We start from the raw sequence: 20,711 nt of genomic DNA, 5'->3' as shown, positions 1-20,711 counted from the left end.
ATGCCCATGCGGCGGAGAAGCCAGAGCCAGCACGGCCTCCAACGTAGGCGACCTCAACCCTTCCGCCTCCACTGACGACAGAGGGGAGGTAGTAAGACTAATGAGGTCTTGTGTCGCCTCAAAGGTGTCCGGCGTGGAAGAGCGGTGCGAGGGTAACTGCCCTGGACTGGACGGACGTCCCGCTCGCTTACGCCACACCGTGGAGGATGTGGACTTGTGCACCGGTGACTTGGCACCGTGATGTAGGCCCGACTTGGACACTCAGCTCGGAGACCTACCATGAGATGTTCTTGACCTCTTCGGTGCTGGAGAATGAGACCGGTGCCGGGCCCTTGACGCCGAGGCCCAGCTTCAGGATAGGGCATCCTGCATGGACGCTAGTGCACTGCACACCGCAGAGTGCCCAGCCGGTGCCGGCTGTAAAGCCGCCTCCATGAGGAGAAGTTTTAGGCAAGAGAGTCTCTCTCCCTCTTACTGTGCAGCTTAAAAGACTTGCAGATTTTACAGGCGTCCGTAAGATGGTCCTCACCCAGACACTTCAGACAACTGTCATGAGGGTCTCCTTTGGGCATGAACTTTGTGCAGACAGCACACGCCTTAAAGCCTTGCGGCCCTGGCATTCCTCACCCCCGAAGGGGGAGAAGGAAAACAAAGAGACACTAACTATCTAACTAAGTGAACTATTCAGAACTATCTACAATGCTAAGAGAAAACGGGAACCATTAACTGATCTAAGAGAGAGACACGCTCCAACGACCGTCACGGACGGTAAGAAGGAACTGAGATGGAGCAGTGCCAGCAGGGGTACTTATGCCCCGCCATGGCAGCGCCATTCCAGGGGGCACCCTGCCAGCACTATGGGTACCGCTAGGGAAAACGCTCCAGAAGACACAGTGCGCACACTTAATTCGAATGGACATGAGCAACCACTCGAAGAAGAACAAGAGGATCCAAACTAATTCTTCCCTCAAGATGTTCAATGGAATTTGGTGATTGATTGTTGTAACAATTTATTAAGCTGGCCTATTCTTATAAAACGTTGTGAAGAAAACCATGATAAAAATAGGTGGAAACTCATCCAAAGTACCTAACACTGGATTAAAGAGGAATGTAGAGGATATGCTCAACATACTGAAGCCTATATCCATAGCCTTACACTCACTTCAGAGAGATTTCTGTTGCATTGCTGATACTGTCAAAATTAGAAAGGCACTTCCAGAGACATTGGATGAAAGAAGAACCTCACCAGAAAGTTAAACTGAAGAGAATAAAGAAGTTAATGAGTCCAGCACTAACACCACTTCATTTTCTTGCAAACATTCTTGACCTTGGATATAAAGGTAAGTGTCTAACTTCTATAGAAGATACTGCTGCCGTGGAATGGACATCTTTTTAAAAAAAAAAAAATCAATCGCTCCTCGGTTATGCCAGTCATAATAAATTGCAGGGCTGGAACAAGACCATTTAATCAGTACATTTATTAATAATGCTATGAACCAAAAGTCATTCCACTGAACTGGAGGAAATCATTAGCCAGGCACCTTGGTAACCCAACTTCCCACAGCAGTTGTTTCTTCTGCAGGCACAGAGAGAATATTTTCATCATTTGGTATTATTCATTCAAAGCTAAAAAAACTAATTTGAAATTTAAAAAAGCTGAAACTCATTCTTCTGTTTCAGTCAATGAACCAAAGTGACAGAGGGAGTGGAGAAGGTAAGAGCTGGTTATAGAAGTTTTAGGACACCACCATACATTTAGTGTTGTGATGACTTGTCTGTTAGAGATAATATCATTTGAAAGTTTAAAAAAAGTTCAAGGACATCTGTCAGCCAGCAACACAAGAGAGTGCTGCAATTGCAAATGTGACACATTTATGCAACATTTAAGATTTAGCTTAATAAAATGTAAGTGCTATTGTGTGTGATTTCCTAATGTACTGCTGCCATATGTATTATTTCCTATTTAATCAAAATCTAGTTATTTAAAACATTACACAAAGTATATCCTCCCAAATGTTGAAAAATGCAGAACTGAATTATAAATTAACATGTTTAAATGATCAGATTTGTACCATTGTTTAAGAAATATAAGTAGTAGTATCAGTGAGAAACTTGATCTAAATCATTGATTTTTCTCTTGGTGATTTAAATTGTAATTTAAAAAAAAGTGATTTAATAATCTTAATTTACATCAATCTATCCATCTCCAAACGCGGCAAAAAAGAGAGCTAGATGTCCCCTGAATGGGGTCATTCAGACATATGGCATGAAGTAGGGTGGTTGACCGCTCTTTATGTGCCCTGAGAATTATCGTTCTACAAGGACTGAGTATGAGATGCTGTAGGCTATGATGAAGAACCTGGATGGCAGGCCGGTTGGGTCTTTTTCCATTTGTGAGGATGCTCATTGGAACACAGGAGGAGGAAGTGGCACGCTCTAGAATGTTGTACTTGTTGAAGGAGGTAAAACTTGCATTTGGGAGTTGGTATGTAGATATCCTAAAATTGCAGAGTGGCCCTGAAGTCTTTAAGGGAATGGAGGAACTCTCTCCTCTGACTGAAGAAATAAGATTAATCGAAAAGGAGGTCCTGTAAGGCAGTGGTGCCCAAACTTTTCCCATTATGACCTCCTTACCAGTAATGGAACATGTCTGTACCCTCCCCACCCCCCATTACTGCACAGTTGGACTTAGCAGAGGACATTGAGAAAGAACTGGGGATGGGGAAGGAGTTAGGGCTAGAGGCAGAGCTGGCCTCAAGTCAGAGTTGCAACTAGAGCCACAGCTGTGATTGAGTGGTGCTCCCTTCCTGCCCCCCTCACCAGAGCTAACCTGGGCCCCACCATGCATCTTCCTAAATGTTCCTCCATGTCCCGTGGAAAGGGCATGCCCTACAGTTTGTGTACCATTGCTCTGCCATTCTGGACTTCCCTTGAGAAACCTGATCAAAGCAGCTATGACTCCCTCCAGATGGCAAACCTACAGCAATCATCTACAAAGAAGCACATGCCACATCGTAAAATCATGTTCTTGCAACTAGTTTCCCACCTCATAGGATAGCCTGAACTTCCTGTTGGAGAAGTTTGTCTTTAAAGTCTGCCAATTTTCTATATGAAAAGGAAGTTGTACATAAGGAAGTTGTATTTAGCTAACAAAGGCAAGTAACTAGAGATACAAAACTGAATGCGGACAAGAGAGTACCTTGTGACCCAGAACCAGTCACTTGCCTTCTTTCTTTGTCTGCCAGGGTGAAGCACACATGTTGTTGCTGGCCCCACTGATTCACTGTATGATGAAGTAATTGGGTGGAAGATGAGAGAACAGAAGCTCAGACCTTTTTTCAGGTATCCGTACTTAGGGGTAGGTGTACAAGTGTCTGCAGGATGCCAGGCAGTCTGGGCAGCTACAAGAATGGCATTTTTGATCACCAGAGCCACTGAATGGTAGCAAGATGTACAAAATGTCAAGAAGCTGGGGCTGTTTGTCCTGTACCTCCTCCAGTGGAATGTAGAGGGCATCTGCTACCATACATAGAATCACAGAATACTAGAACTGGAAGGGACCTTGAGAGATCAAGTCCAGTCCCCTGCCCTTGTGGCAGGACCAAGCATGGTCCATATCATCCCTGATAGTCTGCCTAACCTGCTCCTGAATATCTCCAGTGACGGAAATTCTACTACCTCCCTAGGCTATTTATTCCAGTGTTTAACCACCCTAACAGTTAGGGGCTGTGTCTACACTGGGCCACTTATTCCGGAAAGTCAGCCACTTTTCCGGAATAAGCTGCGAGTTGTCTACACTGGCCCTTTGAATTTCCGGAAAAGCAACGATGCTCTACTATACAAAATCAGCCGCTATTCCGGAAAAACTATTCTGCTCCTGCTCGGGCATAAGTCCTTATTCCGGAACACTGTTCCGGAAAAGGGCCAGTGTAGACAGCCCAGTAGTCTTTTCCGGAAAAAAGCCCCGATCGCGAAAAAGGCGATCGGGGCTCTTTTCCGAAAAAGCGCGTCTACATTGGCCACAGACGCTTTTCCGGAAAAAGGGCTTTTCCGGAAAAGCAGCCTGCCAATGTAGACGCTCCTTTTCCGGAAAAACTAAAAACGGAATAGTATTCCGTTTTAAGCAGTTCCGGAAATTCATGCCAGTGTAGACACAGCCAGGAAGTAATTCCTACTGTCCAACCTAAACCTGCCTTGCTACAGTTTAAGCCCATTGCTTCTTGTCCTATCCTCAGAGGCCAAGGAGAACAATTTTTCCTCCCTCCTCCATGTGACACCCTTTTAGATACCTGAAAACTGCTATCATGTCCCCTTCTCAGTCTTCTCCTTTCCAAACTGAACAAGCCCAATTCCTGCAGCCTTCCTTCACAGGTGTTCTCTAGACCTTTAATCATTCTTGTTGCTCTTCTCTGGACCTTCTCCAATATCTCCACATCTATCTTGTAATGTGGTGCCCAGAACTGGACACAATTCTCTGAGGCCTAATCAGTGCAGAGTAGAGCTGAAGAATCACTTCTCATGTCTTGCTCATAACACTCCTGTTAACGCATCCCAGAATCATGTTTGCTTTTTTTGCAACAATGTCACATTGTTGACTCATAGTTCGCTTGTGGTCCACTATGACCCCTAGATCCCTTCCTGCAGTACGTCTTCCTAGACAGTCACTTCCCACTCATTGTTCCTTCCTAAATGGAGTACTTGGTATTTGTCCTTAATAAACTTCATCCTATTTACCTCAGACCATTTCTCCAGATCATTCTGAATTATGACACTATCCTCCAAAGTACTTGCAACCTCTCCCTGATTGGTATCATCTGCAAACTTAAGAAGTGTTCTCTCTATGCCTATATCTAAATTGTTGAAGATATTAAACAGAACCAGTCCCAACACAGGCCCCTGTGGAACCCCACTTGTTATGCCCTTTCAGCATGACTGTTAACATTAATAACGATTCTTTGAGAATGGTTATGTAGCCAGTTATCTACCCTCCTTATAGTAGACCACATCTAAGTTGTATTTCTCTAAAGTAAGACCATATCAAATGCTCTACTAAAGTATAGGTATACCATGTCCACTACTTCTCCTTTATTAACAACATTTGTTATCCTAGGAGGATGAAGTCAAAGGATGAGCAAGAATGCAGAATCTGAAGTTCTGGCAGTACCTCTGGAATCAGACTAATCAGAGGATGCTCGAACATTGGTTTGGAATGCCTACTCGATGATGGTCAAACAGGTGAGATAATAAGGCTTCTTTTCTTTCAAGTGAAGCAGAAGCTTCTGAAGGTGGATACTGCAGCCATGACCCACAGTAGAACCAGCTGGGTAGACTGAGCAGGGAAGTTTCTCCATTGGCTGAACTCATGAACATAGAAGTACCATTCTTGGGCCCAGAGGAAAACATACTGCCACAGTTATATGCATGCTTCCTTTACTCACAACTAGGCCCCAGCATAGGCTCCATGGCACTCCAACAGAACCAGACTGAAGCTCTGTGGTAGAAGGCAGGCTCCTCGATTGCTCAGACCAATCTAGAAGGGGAGATCCCTGGTCTGGATTTGACTGCAGCTTCATGGCAACCTCCATAAGGTGTTTGTTGAGGTAAAGCATGCAGCCTTTCACAGGTATGGCTTGGGATACAGAGGCAGCTATTGCACCTGGATGCAGCCTAAAGGTAGCATTGGTGCTCACCACTGACTGAGAAGGAGCGAGAGCAAAAAGCACAGATCTTGAACCCCAGTGGCAGTGGGGGGAGGAGGGAGGGAGAGGAAGGAGAGGTTACTCACCTTCCGTGCAGTAATGATAGTTCTTCGAGGTGTGTCCCCGTGGGTGCTCCACGTCTGGCGTCGGGCTGGTCCCGGTGCCGCGAATCAGAGCTTGCCAGAGCTGTCATCGACCGGGTCGCGCATGCGCGAGCAGCGTTCGCGCCTTTGAACAGCCACGTGCGACCCGGTCCCTGCCAGTTCCTCTCACCGCCATCTGAAAGAGATAATACAAGAAGATTCCGTAGCGGGAAGGAGGGCGGGTCGTGGAGCACCCAGGGGGACACACCTCGAAGAACTATCGTTACTGCACCGAAGGTGAGTAACCTCTCCTTCTTCGGGTAGTCCCCGTGGGTGCTCCACGTCTGGTGACTCCGGAGCAGTAATCCACTAGACGTGGGCTACGGAATCACTAATGCAATGGTTTGACAGCACTGCTGAGGCCAGGGCTGAGTCGGAAGCCAAGCGCTGCACAATCGCATAATGTCTTGAGAATGTCGTGTTGGAAGACCATGTAGCCGCATGACATATGTCACGTAATGGAACTCCTCTGACAAAGGCCGTTGACGTAGCCATTGCTCGCGTAGAGTGGGCTCTAGGCTGTGATAGAAGCGGCCTCTTAGAAATGTTGTAGCAGGTAGTAATACAAGAGATGACGATCTTTGAGATGCATTGGGCAGATAAAGCTTGACCTTTAGAGTGCCCCGAGGTGGAAACAATAAGACGATCCGTTTTCCTAAAATCACGGGTTCTATCTATATAGAAAGCTAGCGCCCGACGGACGTCCAGAGTGTGCAGGAGAGCGTCCTGCCTCGACGCGTGAGGTTTTGGGTAAAAGCATGGCAGAACGATCGGTTCATTGATGTGAAACTCAGTACAGACCTTCGGTAGAAAGGCTGGGTGAGATCTCAATGTTACAGCGTCCTTAGTAAAAACTGTGTAAGGGGGTGATGACATCAGTGCTGCGAGCTCACTCACCCTGCGTGCCGACGTTATAGCAAGGAGAGAAAGTACTTTCATTGTAAGGATCGGCAACGGTACGGTTGCTAGGGGTTCGAACGGAGGTCCTGTTAGAACGTCTAAGACCAAGTCAAGACTCCATGCAGGTGGCGGGGGCCTGACTGGTGGATTGAGGTTAACGAGACCTTTAAAAAATCTTGTCACTATGGGATGGGAAAACACTGACTTCCCTTCGATGGGAAGGTGGAAGGCCGCAATTGCTGCTGCATGGACTCTAAGCGATGATATGGAGAGACCAGAAGACTGCAGCTGGAGAATATAATCCAGTATGACATTCAGTGGTGAGATAAGAGGATCGAGGTCCCTAGGAGCGCACCAGCGAGCGAATCTCGACCATTTTGATAGATAGGTCTTTCTGGTAGATTCTTTCCTGCTATAGAGCAAGATGCGCTTTACCTGGTCTGAGCAAAGCATCTCGGACGTGCTGAACCATCTACCATCCAGGCTGTTAGGTGTAGGGTGTCCAGCTTCGGATGAAGAAGGGAGCCGTTCTGTTGCGACAGCAGGTCCAGTAGGTGAGGAAATTGGTGCGGTGTATGTGTCGAGAGCTGCAGGAGGGTCGAATACCATGGTTGCCTGGGCCAAGCAGGGGCTATGAGCAGTACTCGCGGCCTGTCCATGACAATCTTCTCTAGGACCCTGGGAATGAGCACAACAGGAGGGAATGCATAGAACAGTGATGTTCCCCAGTGAAGAAGAAACGCATCTCCCAGGGAATGAGTGCCCACTCCCGCTCTGGAGCAGTAAGTTCTGCATTTCACATTGGACCTTGTGGCAAAGAGATCTATTTCCGGGTGACCCCAGCGGTGGAAAAGGGGTAGGAGGACATCCGTGCGAATTACCCACTCGTGATCCTGATAAAAATGTCTGCTCAGCGCATCCGCGATGGTGTTGTGTGCACCGGGTAAGTATGCAGCCACGAGAAAAATGTCGTTTCCAATGCACCACTTCCACAGTCGAACTGCTTCTGCACAAAAGGACCTGGAACGAGCACCGCCTTGTCTGTTCACATAGTACATCGCTACGATGTTGTCTGTGAGAATTCTTGTCGTTGTGCCTTTTATGTGCTTCTTGAACCGCCTGCATGCATGAAATACTGCACGCAGCTCGAGGAGGATGATGTGCAACAACATCTCTACTAGGGACCACCGGCCTTGGGCCTTTTCGGCACCCATGTGAGCACCCCAGCCCATGAGAGACGCGTCCGTGGTAACCTCTCACTGGTTGCGGCGCGTGAAATGGAACTCCTGATAGCATGTTGCTGGGGTCGGTCCACCAGTGTAGGGACCGCTTGACTCGTACAGGGATCGTCACGGTTTTGCGAATACTGTTTCTGACGGGATTGTACACAGTAGTTAGCCAGTGTTGCAGGCACCGCAGATGTAGTCCTGCGTGCCGCTCGATGATCGTAGTAGCCGCCATATGACCCAGGAGCTGCAGGTATACGCGGACTGGCAGTATAGGGGACTGCAAGATTGTCGTCACCAAGTCTTTTACGGCTTGGAAACGCTCGACCGGCAGATGTACTCGCTCTTCAAGGGAGTTCAGCCGAGCTCCTATGAAGGTAAGGATTTGTGTCAGTTGTAGTCGGGATTTTACTGTGTTTACGACAAGGCCGAGGGATTTGAATAGAGCCAGCGTGGCCATCACCATGTGGGAGGTCTCTGCGTAAGTGCGACCCTTGATCAGGCAGTCATCTAGGTAGGGAAAAATTGTGACTCCTGTTCTGCGTAAGTGGGCCGCTACCACCGCTAGCGTTTTGGAGAACACCCTTGGTGCTGACACGAGGCCGAACAGAAGTACTTTGAATTGGAAGTGATCGTCCCCTACCACAAAGTGTAGAAATCTTCTGTGTGCTACATGGATTGAGATGTGGAAATATGCGTCCTGTAAGTCTAGGACTACGAACCAGTCCCCTTTGTTTAGTGCTGGTATGATGTTGGCCAGCGTGGTCATTTTGAAGCGCTGCTTGCGGATGAAACGATTTAGACCTCTTAGGTCGAGGATTGGCCTCCAGCCCCCTGACTTTTTGGGAACCAGGAAGTACCGGGAGTAAAACCCTTTTCCCCGAAACTCCCTTGGAACTCGTTCTATGGCACCTACACTTAGAAGGTGGAGGATTTCTTCCTGAAGAACGGTCTCGTGAGATGGGTTCATGATAAGTGCCGAGGTGGGAGGGGTAGTGGGGGGAACTGAGATGAACGGAATCGAGAGGCCTGATGTTATCAGCTCTAATACCCATCGGTCCGACGTGATGCTGGCCCATTGATGGAGATAGGGTTTCAGCCGATGATTGAATACGCTGGAAACAGGCTTTAGTGTGATGACCTCTGGGGACATGTTCGAGTCCTTGGCGCAGGAGTCAAACCTGCTGCCTAGAAGCTGGTCGGGTTGGTGGGCGATTCTGCTGTTGGCGCTTGCGTTGCGGACGCTGTCGGAATTTTGGCTGCTCAGGTCCACGTTGCTGTTGCTTATACGACGAATAATCGTACCTCCTTTGGAAAGGGTAGTATCTCCTTTGCCTGAAGGGCGGCGTGTACATACCCAAAGTTCTGAGGGTAGTGCGCGAGTCCTTCCCCGAGTGTAGAATTTCATCGGTTGTGGAGACGAACAGCTTTTGTCTATCGAAGGGCAAGTCCTCCACTTTGGTTTGTAGCTCCTTAGGAGCTCCTGCCGACAATAGCCATAAGGCTCTGCACATGGCGATACCTGATGCCATGACTCGAGCCGCGGTGTCCGCTATGTCAGCGGCGATTTGAAGGGATGTTCTGCATGCCGCGAATCCTTCTTGAACTACCGCTTTCAAAAGAGGTCTCTTGCTGTCCGGAAGGTGTTGCATGAGTTCGGGGAGCTTGGAATAGTTATCAAAATTATGGTTTGATAAGAGTGCAGCATAGTTAGCAATTCGGAGGAGGAGGGTTGAGGAAGAGTAGACCTTGCGTCCAAATGAATCTAGTTTCTTAGAGTCCTTGTCCGAAAGGGAGTTCTTGAAGTAAGGAGTCTTTGCCTTATGGCGGACTGCATCGACGATCAGTGAATTAGGCTGGGGGGGATTAAAAAGAAAGTCCAGCCCTTTGGATGGTACGAAGTACTTCTTATCCACTCTTTTATTAGTAGGTGGTACTGATGTTGGCGTTTGCCAAATCTCCTCTGCCACCTCCATAATGGCTTCATCTATCGGTAGGGCAATCTTCCGCTGCTGTTTTGGGTGTAAATTTTTGAACAGTTTATGTTGTTTGCCCTGGGTATCGGTAAATTGCACCTCTTGGGATTGTGCTACACATCTAAAAAGATCTTGGAACTCCTTGAGATCATCAGGGGGTGACGTTTCAGCCGGAGTTACAGCTTCAAGTGGTGAAGGTACGGAGGAGTTAGCATTAGGTGACCTGTCTGGTTCTGACTCAGAAAGTTGTCCCTCCTCCGGGTCAGACTGCTGCGATCGAGGGGTGGGGGATCGTGAAGGTAATGCCGGCCTGAGCGAGGACTGCTCGTACGGTCTGGAGTGTGTAGAATACGGACTGATTGACCGACAGGAGCATGGCGACCTACGGCGAGATCGCGACCGGCTATATCGAGAGAATTCGCCATAGTAGCGACTATGATAGTGCGAGTCGTGTCGGGCCGAGTCTGCAGGCGACGAGTGTCTAGAAGATCTAGCGCTGCTGAGTCTGCCATAGTACCATGGTGAGTGTGTTAGGGAATGTCTGGGAGGAGATCGAGATATGGAACACCTGTGATGAAAACAGCTACGCTCCCTATGGTAATGATGATGCGATGACGCACTGCGAATGTAATGTTTCCTGTGTGCCGCTGTGCGGTCAGCATGAGTAGATATATGAGGTGATGCCTCCGGAGAGGGTGAAAAAGAAATCGCCTACGCATCCGGTCTGCACGCTGCCTTAGAAGGCTGTGGTGGTAGCTGTTCCTGACCTGAAAGCTGCAGAGCTGCAGGTTCAGTGGAATGTGCTGAGGCAGGTATTTGCTCAGTAGTATGCACCCCCGGTGCGGGCGGTGCTGAGGACAGCTCCCTGAGGCTTGGACATGCCGGGCGGCTTTTTTGCTGCCGGTGCGCAGGCTGCCCTGGAACCAGAGGCACCCGGCTTCTCTTCTGCGCTGCCCCGCGACTATGGGGCTATTGGCAGGGACCTAGCAGGAGAGGCTCTCTTCCTCTTTGGTGAAGGCACATTCGGGGAAGGAGCCCTCCGCTTTTCCAAAGTGGGGTCTGAGGCAGAGGAGCCTGATGAAGCCGAAGGCATCAGTGCCTTATCAAACAAAATTTCTTTAAGTCGCCGTTCTCGCTCCTTGCGAGCTCTAGTCGTGAGTTTAGCGCAGTGGACACATTTTTGGGGAATATGTGCCTCCCCAAGGCAACGAACGCAGGCAGAGTGACCGTCTGACAGCGGCATAGACTCTCTACACATGCTGCATTTTTTGAAACTGGGGGAACCCGGCATTTTGACCGGTGGAGATGGGTTTGTCTCGCACCTCTCTATATTAACTAGCTCTCTTCTTCCCGTTTCTTTTATTCTTTCCTTTTCTTTTCTCTCTTTCTTTTTTTTTTTTTTTTGAATGAGCCGGCGAGGCTAAAAGCTGCCGCGGCCACAGTATTGGGAACCGCGGTCTAAACTGACAAACTTAGAAATTAAATATATCAGAGTGTTTTGTTGGGGTTTTTTTTTTGTTTTTTTTTTTTTTGAGGTAAATGAGGAGATGAGGAGAGCTCCGTCCGCGACCAGGGGCAGATGAGAGGAACTGGCGGGGACTGGGTCGCGCGCGGCTGTTCAAAGGCGCGAACGCTGCTCGCGCATGCGCGACCTGGTCGATGATAGCTCTGGCAAGCTCCGATTTGCGGCGCTGGGACCAGCCCGACACCAGACGTGGAGCACCCACGGGGACTACCCGAAGAAGAAAGGGAAGATAGACAAAAATGGAGTCCCAAAGTCCTTAAAATCCTAAAAACTACACTAATACTAGGGATGTTAAAATGCATTTAATTTTGTAAATTTGTAACTCCAGTAAATTTTAGTTATACATTTACACACAGGGGAAGCAGGCGGAGCCAGTGATCATGGGGAGCCAGCTATATAAGAGGCAACAGTGCAGGCAAGGGGTGGGAGGGAGGAGAGAGGCATAAGCCAGTTCCTTGCTAGCAACAGTTTCCACCTGCCCCCACTTACACTGCTGCCTCTGTGGTAGGCAGCAGCATGGAAAGGGGAGAGGGAGAGGCAAGTCTGTGGGAGCTGGCACATGCAGGGAAGGTGGCTTTAAGTCAGCTCCCCATGGGTGCCTGCTCCCACCTGCCCCCTCTCTCCGCTGCCTGATACAGAGGTATCGGGAGTGGGGGACTTGCATGTGACCATTAGGATTAATCAATGAGCTACACGTTCACATTCCAAACTAATACTAACAAGTATGTCACAAGAGACAGGAGAACACTAGAGGCTCTGACTTGTATCATATGGCAGTGAGAAGGAACTGAGGCATCATCTCAGACAAAACCTATGAAATTAGGTTCTGAATGCAACATCTAATTTAATTTAAAATAAATCATGCAGCCCTTCAATTAGTCTATCTAGTTAAAGGACAGATCAATGTTAAAAAAACCTCACACATGCACATACAAATGAGTAAGTCAACTTTTTCATGGTCATTATTTAGGGTTCCTGTTACATACCCAAACTACATACAAGGAAGTTATTTATATAAACTACTACAATAAAAAAGAAGGAGTAAGTAGGCCATAGTAAGTTACTGATTACTATTTTTGGTATGTGAATTATAAAACTGCCTGTACTGCAAAGGGGCGAATGGTATGTAAAGTCACTTTTCCCCCCCCCCCCCAGAGTAGTTTACGCATAGTCTCTTGCTTATTCTTTTCTATTTGCCAACTTCATTAGAGATTAATTTGTATTATCCATTAGCATCAATATACTTGCATATCAATTCTAGTAGAGGTTAAGGAAATTTGGCTGGCACAGCAACTTTCCACAGATGACCTGAGGTACCATAACCAATAGTCAGGGAATTGCTGAGAAATTCTATTAATCTGGGAATTCAAAACAAAAACCTCTTCCTCACCAACTGACATTCTTTCTCTACCTACATGTATATGGATTTCTTGGCGCCTCAGAAAATACATTCACTCGAGTTCCAACATCATTCCCCAAGAGTGGCATGACATTTTTAAAAGGCATGCAGTTCTATACCTGCATGCCTTAGGAGCTCCAAAATGGCATCCTCTACACACCATGACATTGGATGTACCCTATATGCAAGGTCACCTTGTGCGGAAGACACTATTTTGTTCTACAATGTGTGTTCAGGAGTCAGAAGGCACTCTCCTGCAGGTGAGATTCAGACCACGGGTTACCAGATTGACCATGAGTTTTGGGGTTTTTTTGTTTTTTATAATTCTGGGGTATGCAATGGTATACCACTGTTCGCTAAAAAAAAAGATACAGTAAAACAGCAGAGTGGAACCAAACTCTTGAGAATAGAGCGAGGATAATTTACACAGAATACCTAATGAAGCATGTTATGGCTACCCAAGGCAAGATGTTTTACAAAAACTAATTTTAGCTTTCATTGCTGGGCTTCAGAGACAGCAATGGAGGCTAATTTCAGCAAGCCGGAACTCTTAGTGAACTAAAAGCCAGAAGAGTGGAGGTATTTTTAGCAAATACGTACATTTTTTTGGTGTACCAAATGTGGCCATAAATAGCAGATTAAACCCATTTTAAACATGTTTTAAAATGTATTTACCTCCACGCTTTTTGGGAGCTTCAGGTTTCATTTTAACGATATTTCTGCTTCTAAATTCAGGCCCTTTAAAATCATCTTTGTCTTCATTCAGCACTGGCTCTGGTTGTACAACCACTGTACCTAGAAGGATTTCATTTAAAAGTTCGAAACCATTACTCATCCAAGTGACATTCAAGTGAAGTGAAAGTCTCTTATGTAAAGTAAAGCCAACATTGCATATATTTTCTCCCCATAAACTATACTGATAAAATCAGTACATATCCTACTACATAGGTCCATATCAAATAGCAGTACCACACAGCTCAAAAAAGGCACACATATTGCAATTATGGGACACAGATTAAAGATTGAAAGGACCCTGGAAAGTCAGCTAATCTCTCTACCCCCAGATGCAGTCCATGAAGAACATAATAAAGTATTACAGTAAGACATAGTGGGGAGCTTGCAACGCAAGTGTTCTGTGGTTCTAGTTGTTTTTTTAGAACAGCTGAGCATCTCTCAGAAGCCTTAGAAGTTTCGTCCCTCCTATGTCAACAGAAAAACTCATTTTATTTTACAAAGTTCTTAAATTTACTAATGTTTAAACAAAACAGAACAATGCTTAACCAAACTGAATTTAAACAATAGTGTAATTTTACATTTAAAAGGTTCTAGTACAAGGGGCAGTACTTGTCACTAATTAAAAATCTTACTATGGTTTATATAGCGCTAAGAAAAGCAAGTTCTTTTGTTATTGTTTTTAACCACGCTAAAACTAAGAATCTTGTGTGTGAGGAGGAAGGAGGTTGTACCTAAAATTAACCTAATGCTGACAATTTTTTTTAAAATCACATTTCAAATTTAGAATAACCTCTAATGCTTTTAAACAGGCAAAAAAAAAAAATCAGTCACTTATGAAAACAATCCCATTCTCAAATGGGACTTAGGTACTTACGAAAATTTTACCCAGAACATTTACAACAAAACCAAATACCATTTCCTGTTTCATTTTGTCTTAATTTCTACAAAAATATATATTTCAATGCATATTTTGAAGTAATCAGTTCATCTTTGTAGATCCAGTGATTTGTGTGTGTGTGTGTGTAGTTAGGTGGAGTGGCCACCCACTAATCTAGAGGGGAAGGAGCCCCTCCCCAAGCCTTGGTGAAGCCCCTCCCCAAGCTCTGCCCCAACCTATCACCTGACCGGAAGTCAGGAGGTGGAACCTAGAGATATAAAAGGTTGGTACGGGAGCCCTGTCAAGCCCCAGCTGCCAGAGGATCTGGATGTCTGCCTCACACTCCCAAGCTGAGAGACTACAGAAGACCTAAAGAAGGCTAAGGACTTGCCAGGAGCTCAGACAGACTTTGACCTTGACTAACTGCCAACTCTGCCAGAGTTTCCAGCCCCCAACTCCCCAGAGGGCCTGCACTGAAGCCAGATATAGCTGATGGAGATGAGCGAAAGAGAAGGAGAGAATGGAAGTAGCCCAGGGACATCTGGCCTTAAGTGTGGCTGAACCAGAGACTGAGTTAGCATGTTGTATATAGGATCCCCGCTGAACCAGTGGCAGACGGACAGATCTGCCACCACTGTTTGGCCCCTGAGCTGGGATGCAGTGGAGCAGCTGGCCTGTCCCCCCCACCGCCATCCAATCCATGGTTGGCAGTCTCTTCCCCACCCACTATTCTAGGCCAACCACCTGCACTTGTCGGCTCTCTGCCAGAGCTAGGAGACCTGACAGTTTGTGGCCTCACCCTAAACCTGGGCCTGGGACTAATGACTGCTGCTTGGCTAAGCCTGAACTATTGAATTGGCATGGTTTGCTATGAGCTAGGGCTTGGGCCTATAGACCGCTTACTTAAAGGTCCATCCTACATACAGGTCCAAGCTTCTGAACTGTGACTGTTTGCGGTACACCCTGAGTGAGCTTGGCCCAATCATAGGTCTGAGCCCTGGACCTACTGCTGCCAACCTGGCATGAGAACCGGGGCTTGCTGACTATGGATGCAGCCGGATGACAGGCCCAAGCCCCAACCAGGAGGTGTAGCTGATTCCATGTGACACACCAAGTAGGCATGTAGTGAGGCGGTGTGTAGGGTTGCCAGGTGTCCGGTACTGACCAGGACAGTCTGGTATTTTTGCCTCCTGTCCGGTAAAAAAAATTCAGAAAATATCGGACACCTAAAATGTCCAGTATTTTCTGATTCCCTCCCCCCCTGCCCCCCCCCCCCCCGCCAGGAGGCGAAAATACTGGACACCTGGCAACCCTAGACACACACTCAGCAACCGGGCCCAGACCCCAGCACCCCGCCCCCCGTTACCTGGTTCCGCAAGGAAGCGGTCTTCTGGCTCGATCAGGAAAACAAGAGGCCACCAGCAAAAAGCTTCAAAGGCTTTTCCTAAAGGGGTCATGCTGTTTTATTTTTTATGCTTATCTCTTGAGGTCCTTTTTTTTTCCCCCCCTCAACAACTTTGTTCCCCCCCTTCCCCCCCCCAACAGAATTTTTTTCCCCAGTGGTGTTTTTTTTTTTGTTTTTTTGTTTTTGGAGGGAAGGGGAGGATTCAGGTTCAGTATTTTTAGTTAAACCATCTGGCAACCCTAGGAGTGTGGCCACTTATTGAACCAGGAGAAGCCTGTCTGAGCCCTGGTGGGCTACAAATGGGAGTTCAAAGTAGGCATTTAAAAATAAAATATTTTACCCTTATGAATGCTATATTCACAGTAGGTCCTCAATATCCTGCTTTCTAAGGCTGGAACTTCAAAGAAAACAAAACAAAACAAAACAAACGATACAAGTATACATTTCCTTTTGTAGCAGTTAAGCATGTTCATCATAATCTTGACATTAGTCTGTAGTATTCAGACCCACACAAAATGCATGAACTACCTTTAGGTAAGCTTTTCATATCAACATCATTTTCTGAGTTTTCATTTGAAACATCTTCATTTACTGTTTCAGTTAAGGTTTGCTCATCATCTGATCCAACATATTTTGTTACAATTGTAGGTTTCCTGTATGAACAGAAAAAAAAAATCTAGATTTGTGATATTTTATAGTAATACAAGTGTATTTGCAATCAAACACAATGTCCTTGTGTCAGATGCCTTGTAATTTTAAGTTCTATTTTCTTTCTAATCTAACCTGCATGAAATGACAAATCAGAGAAAAATAGATTTTGGGAGAGTGACAACAGAAAAGGATTGTTCTAGAAACATAGTAGTTTTAGGACTGTTCTAGAAATAGAGAAAAACTATTGTTCTTAGAGATATAGTGGATTTTTCAATCCACTCAAGAAAAGGATTACGTGTTTTGTTTTACGTATCTGAAAAGCACATAAGGCCAGAACCATAAAGTTTAGCAAAAGACAAGGAATATGATAAATGTAAAGTTGCTAAAATGCAGTTATTTTTGGCCATACAAAGAATTTGTTTTCTTTAGGTACTAACTGATAAGCAATGACTTCAGTGAATTACTTCTTGAAAGAGAACAAAAAACGAAACAAAAAATTAAAATGAACTGAAGTGCATCAGACTGGTAATGTTTAGCTAAAACACCCCATAGAGCTACCAGGTATTGATTCTATTGGTAATGAGTCAAGTGTGTCTCAGTGAATCACTAATACAGTAAAGCTCATAACCATTTGGATTTTTTTTTAAAACATTTCCAGGGTAAAAACCTTGGGTGTGTGATGAACAATCCTGAAGGAGGAATGCCATGAGCATTTATGCCTGATAAGCCTTGCGATAGTATTTATAGTACAGTAAAACTCCATTAGTCCGGCATCCAATGCTCCCGGACTCCTGATGGTCGGGCACCATCAGGAACCCGGAAGTGCTGGGGCAGCGGGACAGGCTTCCCCCATTCAGCTGCTGCTGAAACTGACCAGCAGCTGAATCGGGGAAGCCGGGAGCAGAGCAGCTGGAGTGCTGCCAGGGTTGGTCCCGCAGCGCCGAAGGACGGCGCTGCGGGACCAACCCGGCAGGACCCCAGCTCCTCTGCCCCAGGGGACCCCGATTCAGCCGCTGCTGAAACAGATCAGTGGCTGATTCCAGGAAGCCCGGAGAAGAGCAGCTCTGCCCCAGGGCTTCCTGGAATCAGCCGCTGATCTGTTTCAGCAGCGGCTGAATCGGGGACCCCTGGGGCAGAGCAGCTGGGGTCCTGCCGGGTTGGTCCCGGAGCGCCGTCCTTCGGCGCTGCGGGACCAACCCGGCAGCACTCCAGCTGCTCTGCCCCAGGCATCCCCAAGAGCAGCTGGGGTGCTGCCGGGTTGGTCCCGCAGCCCCGAGGGGCAGCGCTACAGGACCAACCGGGCAGTACCCCAGCTGCTCTGTCCCAGGCGTCTCCAAGAGCAGCTGGAGTGCTGCTGGGTTGGTGCCGTAGCACCGCCCCTAGGCGCTGCAGGGCCAACCTGGCAGCACCCCAGCTGCTCTATTGCAGGCATCCCCGATTCAGCTGCTGCTGAAACTGACCAGCAGTGGCTGAATCAGGGACTCCTGAGGCAGAGCCTGACTATTGTAAGGGGGTGTTATGAGGGGTCTGGGGTGGCATCCCCTCCCATCCCACTCCAGACCCCTCATAGCCCCCCCTTCAGATAGTCCGGCATATCTGATAGTCCGGCACCCCCTGGGTCCTAAAGGTGCCGGATTATCGGAAGTTTACTGTATCTTGTTTTCTTTGTTAATAAACTCATACTTCAGGAAGGAGGTAAATTTAAACTTGGCACAGTAAGCCTACTCAGCTGGTGTAAATCAGCCTGAGGTAACATAATATGGCTCTATGCTAATCTACACTATATGGTAATCTGGGACCACATTGTTTGTTTCTGTAGACTAAATTAGGAAAGACACCTAGGTTACAGAAAGTATTAATTCACATTTTCCTTTTCAAACCAACCTTTTTGACCGTGATGATCCTAAAGATTTGGATCTTTCTGAAGAGCTATTTCCCTAAAAACAAGGAAAAAAATTGAAGTCACAAACATCTGTTCGTATGTGACCAAAGCATACATCGATGAAAATTTAATCCAATCAGAAGTCAGTTTCAACATAAGTTTAAACCAATCATATCCCATTTCTTGTACATTTCATGTCAAGCAGAACAAAAAATAAGTTTTACTTGTAAATGTACAGTGTTGTAATCAGCAAAATTCAATGAGACATTTTAGTTTATAAATTACTACCTGAATTAAGATCTCTTAAATTAGTATGTATTTTGAACCCCACCAAAGATACACAACATCAGAAATTATAAAGGAATATTTTTGTGATCTGAGCAATTCACAGAATCATAGATTATATTTTTTATGCACTGAATTTGCAGGAAATTGAGCAAGTATTAAAAACAGTAGAGGATCCCTCCATAAGTTTTTATTTTCCTGCAATTCAAAAAAGGTCCATTTAACAGTTACGGCTCACACGTCACAACTTTAGATTAAGAACAGTTGTGGCTCACTCAAGAGCATATCATCAATATTCCTGGGTCACATGAGGTGCTCCCAAACAATAAGAATGTCTTCATTACAGAGTTAATTCAGGTGAAGGTGAGAGCACTTGGGCTGGCTTAGCTCCTGGACAAGCAGCTACAATGCAATGCCATAATTCTGTATGTCCATACAACTGCATCCACACTGGTGCTCTATAACTCATGAAACACCAGGTCAACTTCTGAGGTAGTTTCCCATGATTTTTAGTGCTACTACTGTAGCATTAAACTGATCCACTCTGATTCTTTACCAATGAATAGTAAGAGAAAATCTATGCCATTCTGGGTACGGCTTTTTAAAAAAAGCAAAAATTAGTAAAAACAACATACCAGTGAAAGTTTCTGCTAAAATCTCATTGAAAAATTTTAAACATTATTTAGGACAATTCTACTTATGCAAATACAATACCCCTGTATCTCTCTCAATCCTTTTTAAAAATAAGTATACTTTCTAAAAGACGTCAAACAATTAGGGTTGCCAGATGTCTGGTTTTCACCCGGACAGTCTGGTATTTGTGGCCCTTGTTCGGTTATATATATATATTACTATTACTATTACTATTACTATTACTATTACTATTACTATAAAAAAACAGAAAATAACAGATATGTAAAATGTCCAGTATTTTCTGTTTTTTCTAGGATGGAAGGCCAACAGGGATATTCTTCCCCTGCCACATCTGGTGGGGGTGGGGAGTGTGTGTGGATTTAAAGGCATAGTGACTTTCCTCTCCCCCCCCCCCCCAATAAATTTTTTCCCCCACCATGTTCGGGATTTTTTGTGGAAGTTTTGGCAACCTTACAAACAAATAAAAAATATTTGTGACTAATCACAGTTTTAATCACACTTAACAGATTACCAATTAAAATTACAAATATTTTTGAATGTATTTATAGTTTCAAAGATATATTGATTTCAATTACAACACAGAATACAAATTATAACAATGCTCACTTCCTTTTTTACTAATCAAGTTTGTTTGCATTTATGGGAGACAATGCTGCCCACTTCTTATTTCCAGTGTCACCTAGAAATCACCTAAAAGTGAGAACAAGAATTCACAGGACACTTTTATGGACAGCACTGCAAGGTATTTATGTGCCAGGTATGCTTTGGCCACACTTCTAGAAGACAGGTTTCCATGCAGATGAGTCATCAAAAAATAATGCATTAATTACATTTGTGATTGAACTCCTTGGGGAAGAACTGTCATACCTGCATTCTTCCATGTATTTCGTGTTACAGCAGTCTCAGATGTTGACCCAACATATATTATTCCATTTAAGAACTCTTTCATTGCAGATTTTTCACGCACACGCACACGAGAGAGAGAGAAAGCAAATAAGGAACCCAAGTGAGATTACAGGGTTATCGGAAAAGTCTTCCAAAGTTTGAGGGGGGCAAGACTGGAACATGCTGTCAGAAGTCGTAAAAGAGCAACACTATAATGAAAACTACAGAACCTGAAGTAGCAAAAAATAAAATCAACTTTATTGATGGCATCTTACTCAGATGATGAAAATGAACATGATCAGTCTGCACTGCTTTGGATTATTATAAAGCAGAACCTGTCATCAGCATGAAAGTATGTCCTCCGGAATGGTGAACAAAGTCTGAAGGAGCATACGAATTTTTGTATATCTGGTACACACATAAGGCTACAAAAGTACTATGTGAACATTTATTCTCCTCATCAGGTAAT

At 45.6% G+C, this 20,711-nt stretch overlaps 1 protein-coding gene across 7 annotated transcripts in view; it reads right to left on the bottom strand.

Annotated features, from left to right (window-relative positions):
* The window catches only part of ATRX (ATRX chromatin remodeler), a 203,891-nt gene that overhangs the window by 141,799 nt on the left and 41,381 nt on the right, over window positions 1-20,711 (bottom strand). For all 7 annotated transcript variants that reach the window (XM_089781856.1, XM_006136187.5, XM_006136189.5 and 4 more), the window contains 3 exons: window positions 18,421-18,473; window positions 16,414-16,538; window positions 13,544-13,663 (listed from right to left, as the gene is read on the bottom strand). In XM_089781856.1, coding sequence (XP_089637982.1) covers window positions 13,544-13,663; window positions 16,414-16,538; window positions 18,421-18,473 — 298 coding nt within the window. The remainder of the gene's footprint in view (window positions 1-13,543; window positions 13,664-16,413; window positions 16,539-18,420; window positions 18,474-20,711) is intronic.

This window comes from Pelodiscus sinensis, chromosome 13 (assembly GCF_052426305.1).
Source record: "Pelodiscus sinensis isolate ZL-2025 chromosome 13, ASM5242630v1, whole genome shotgun sequence".
NCBI lineage: Eukaryota > Metazoa > Chordata > Testudines > Trionychidae > Pelodiscus > Pelodiscus sinensis.
Note: the sequence above shows the minus strand (reverse complement) of the source record. Positions and strands in the feature narration are given on the sequence as shown.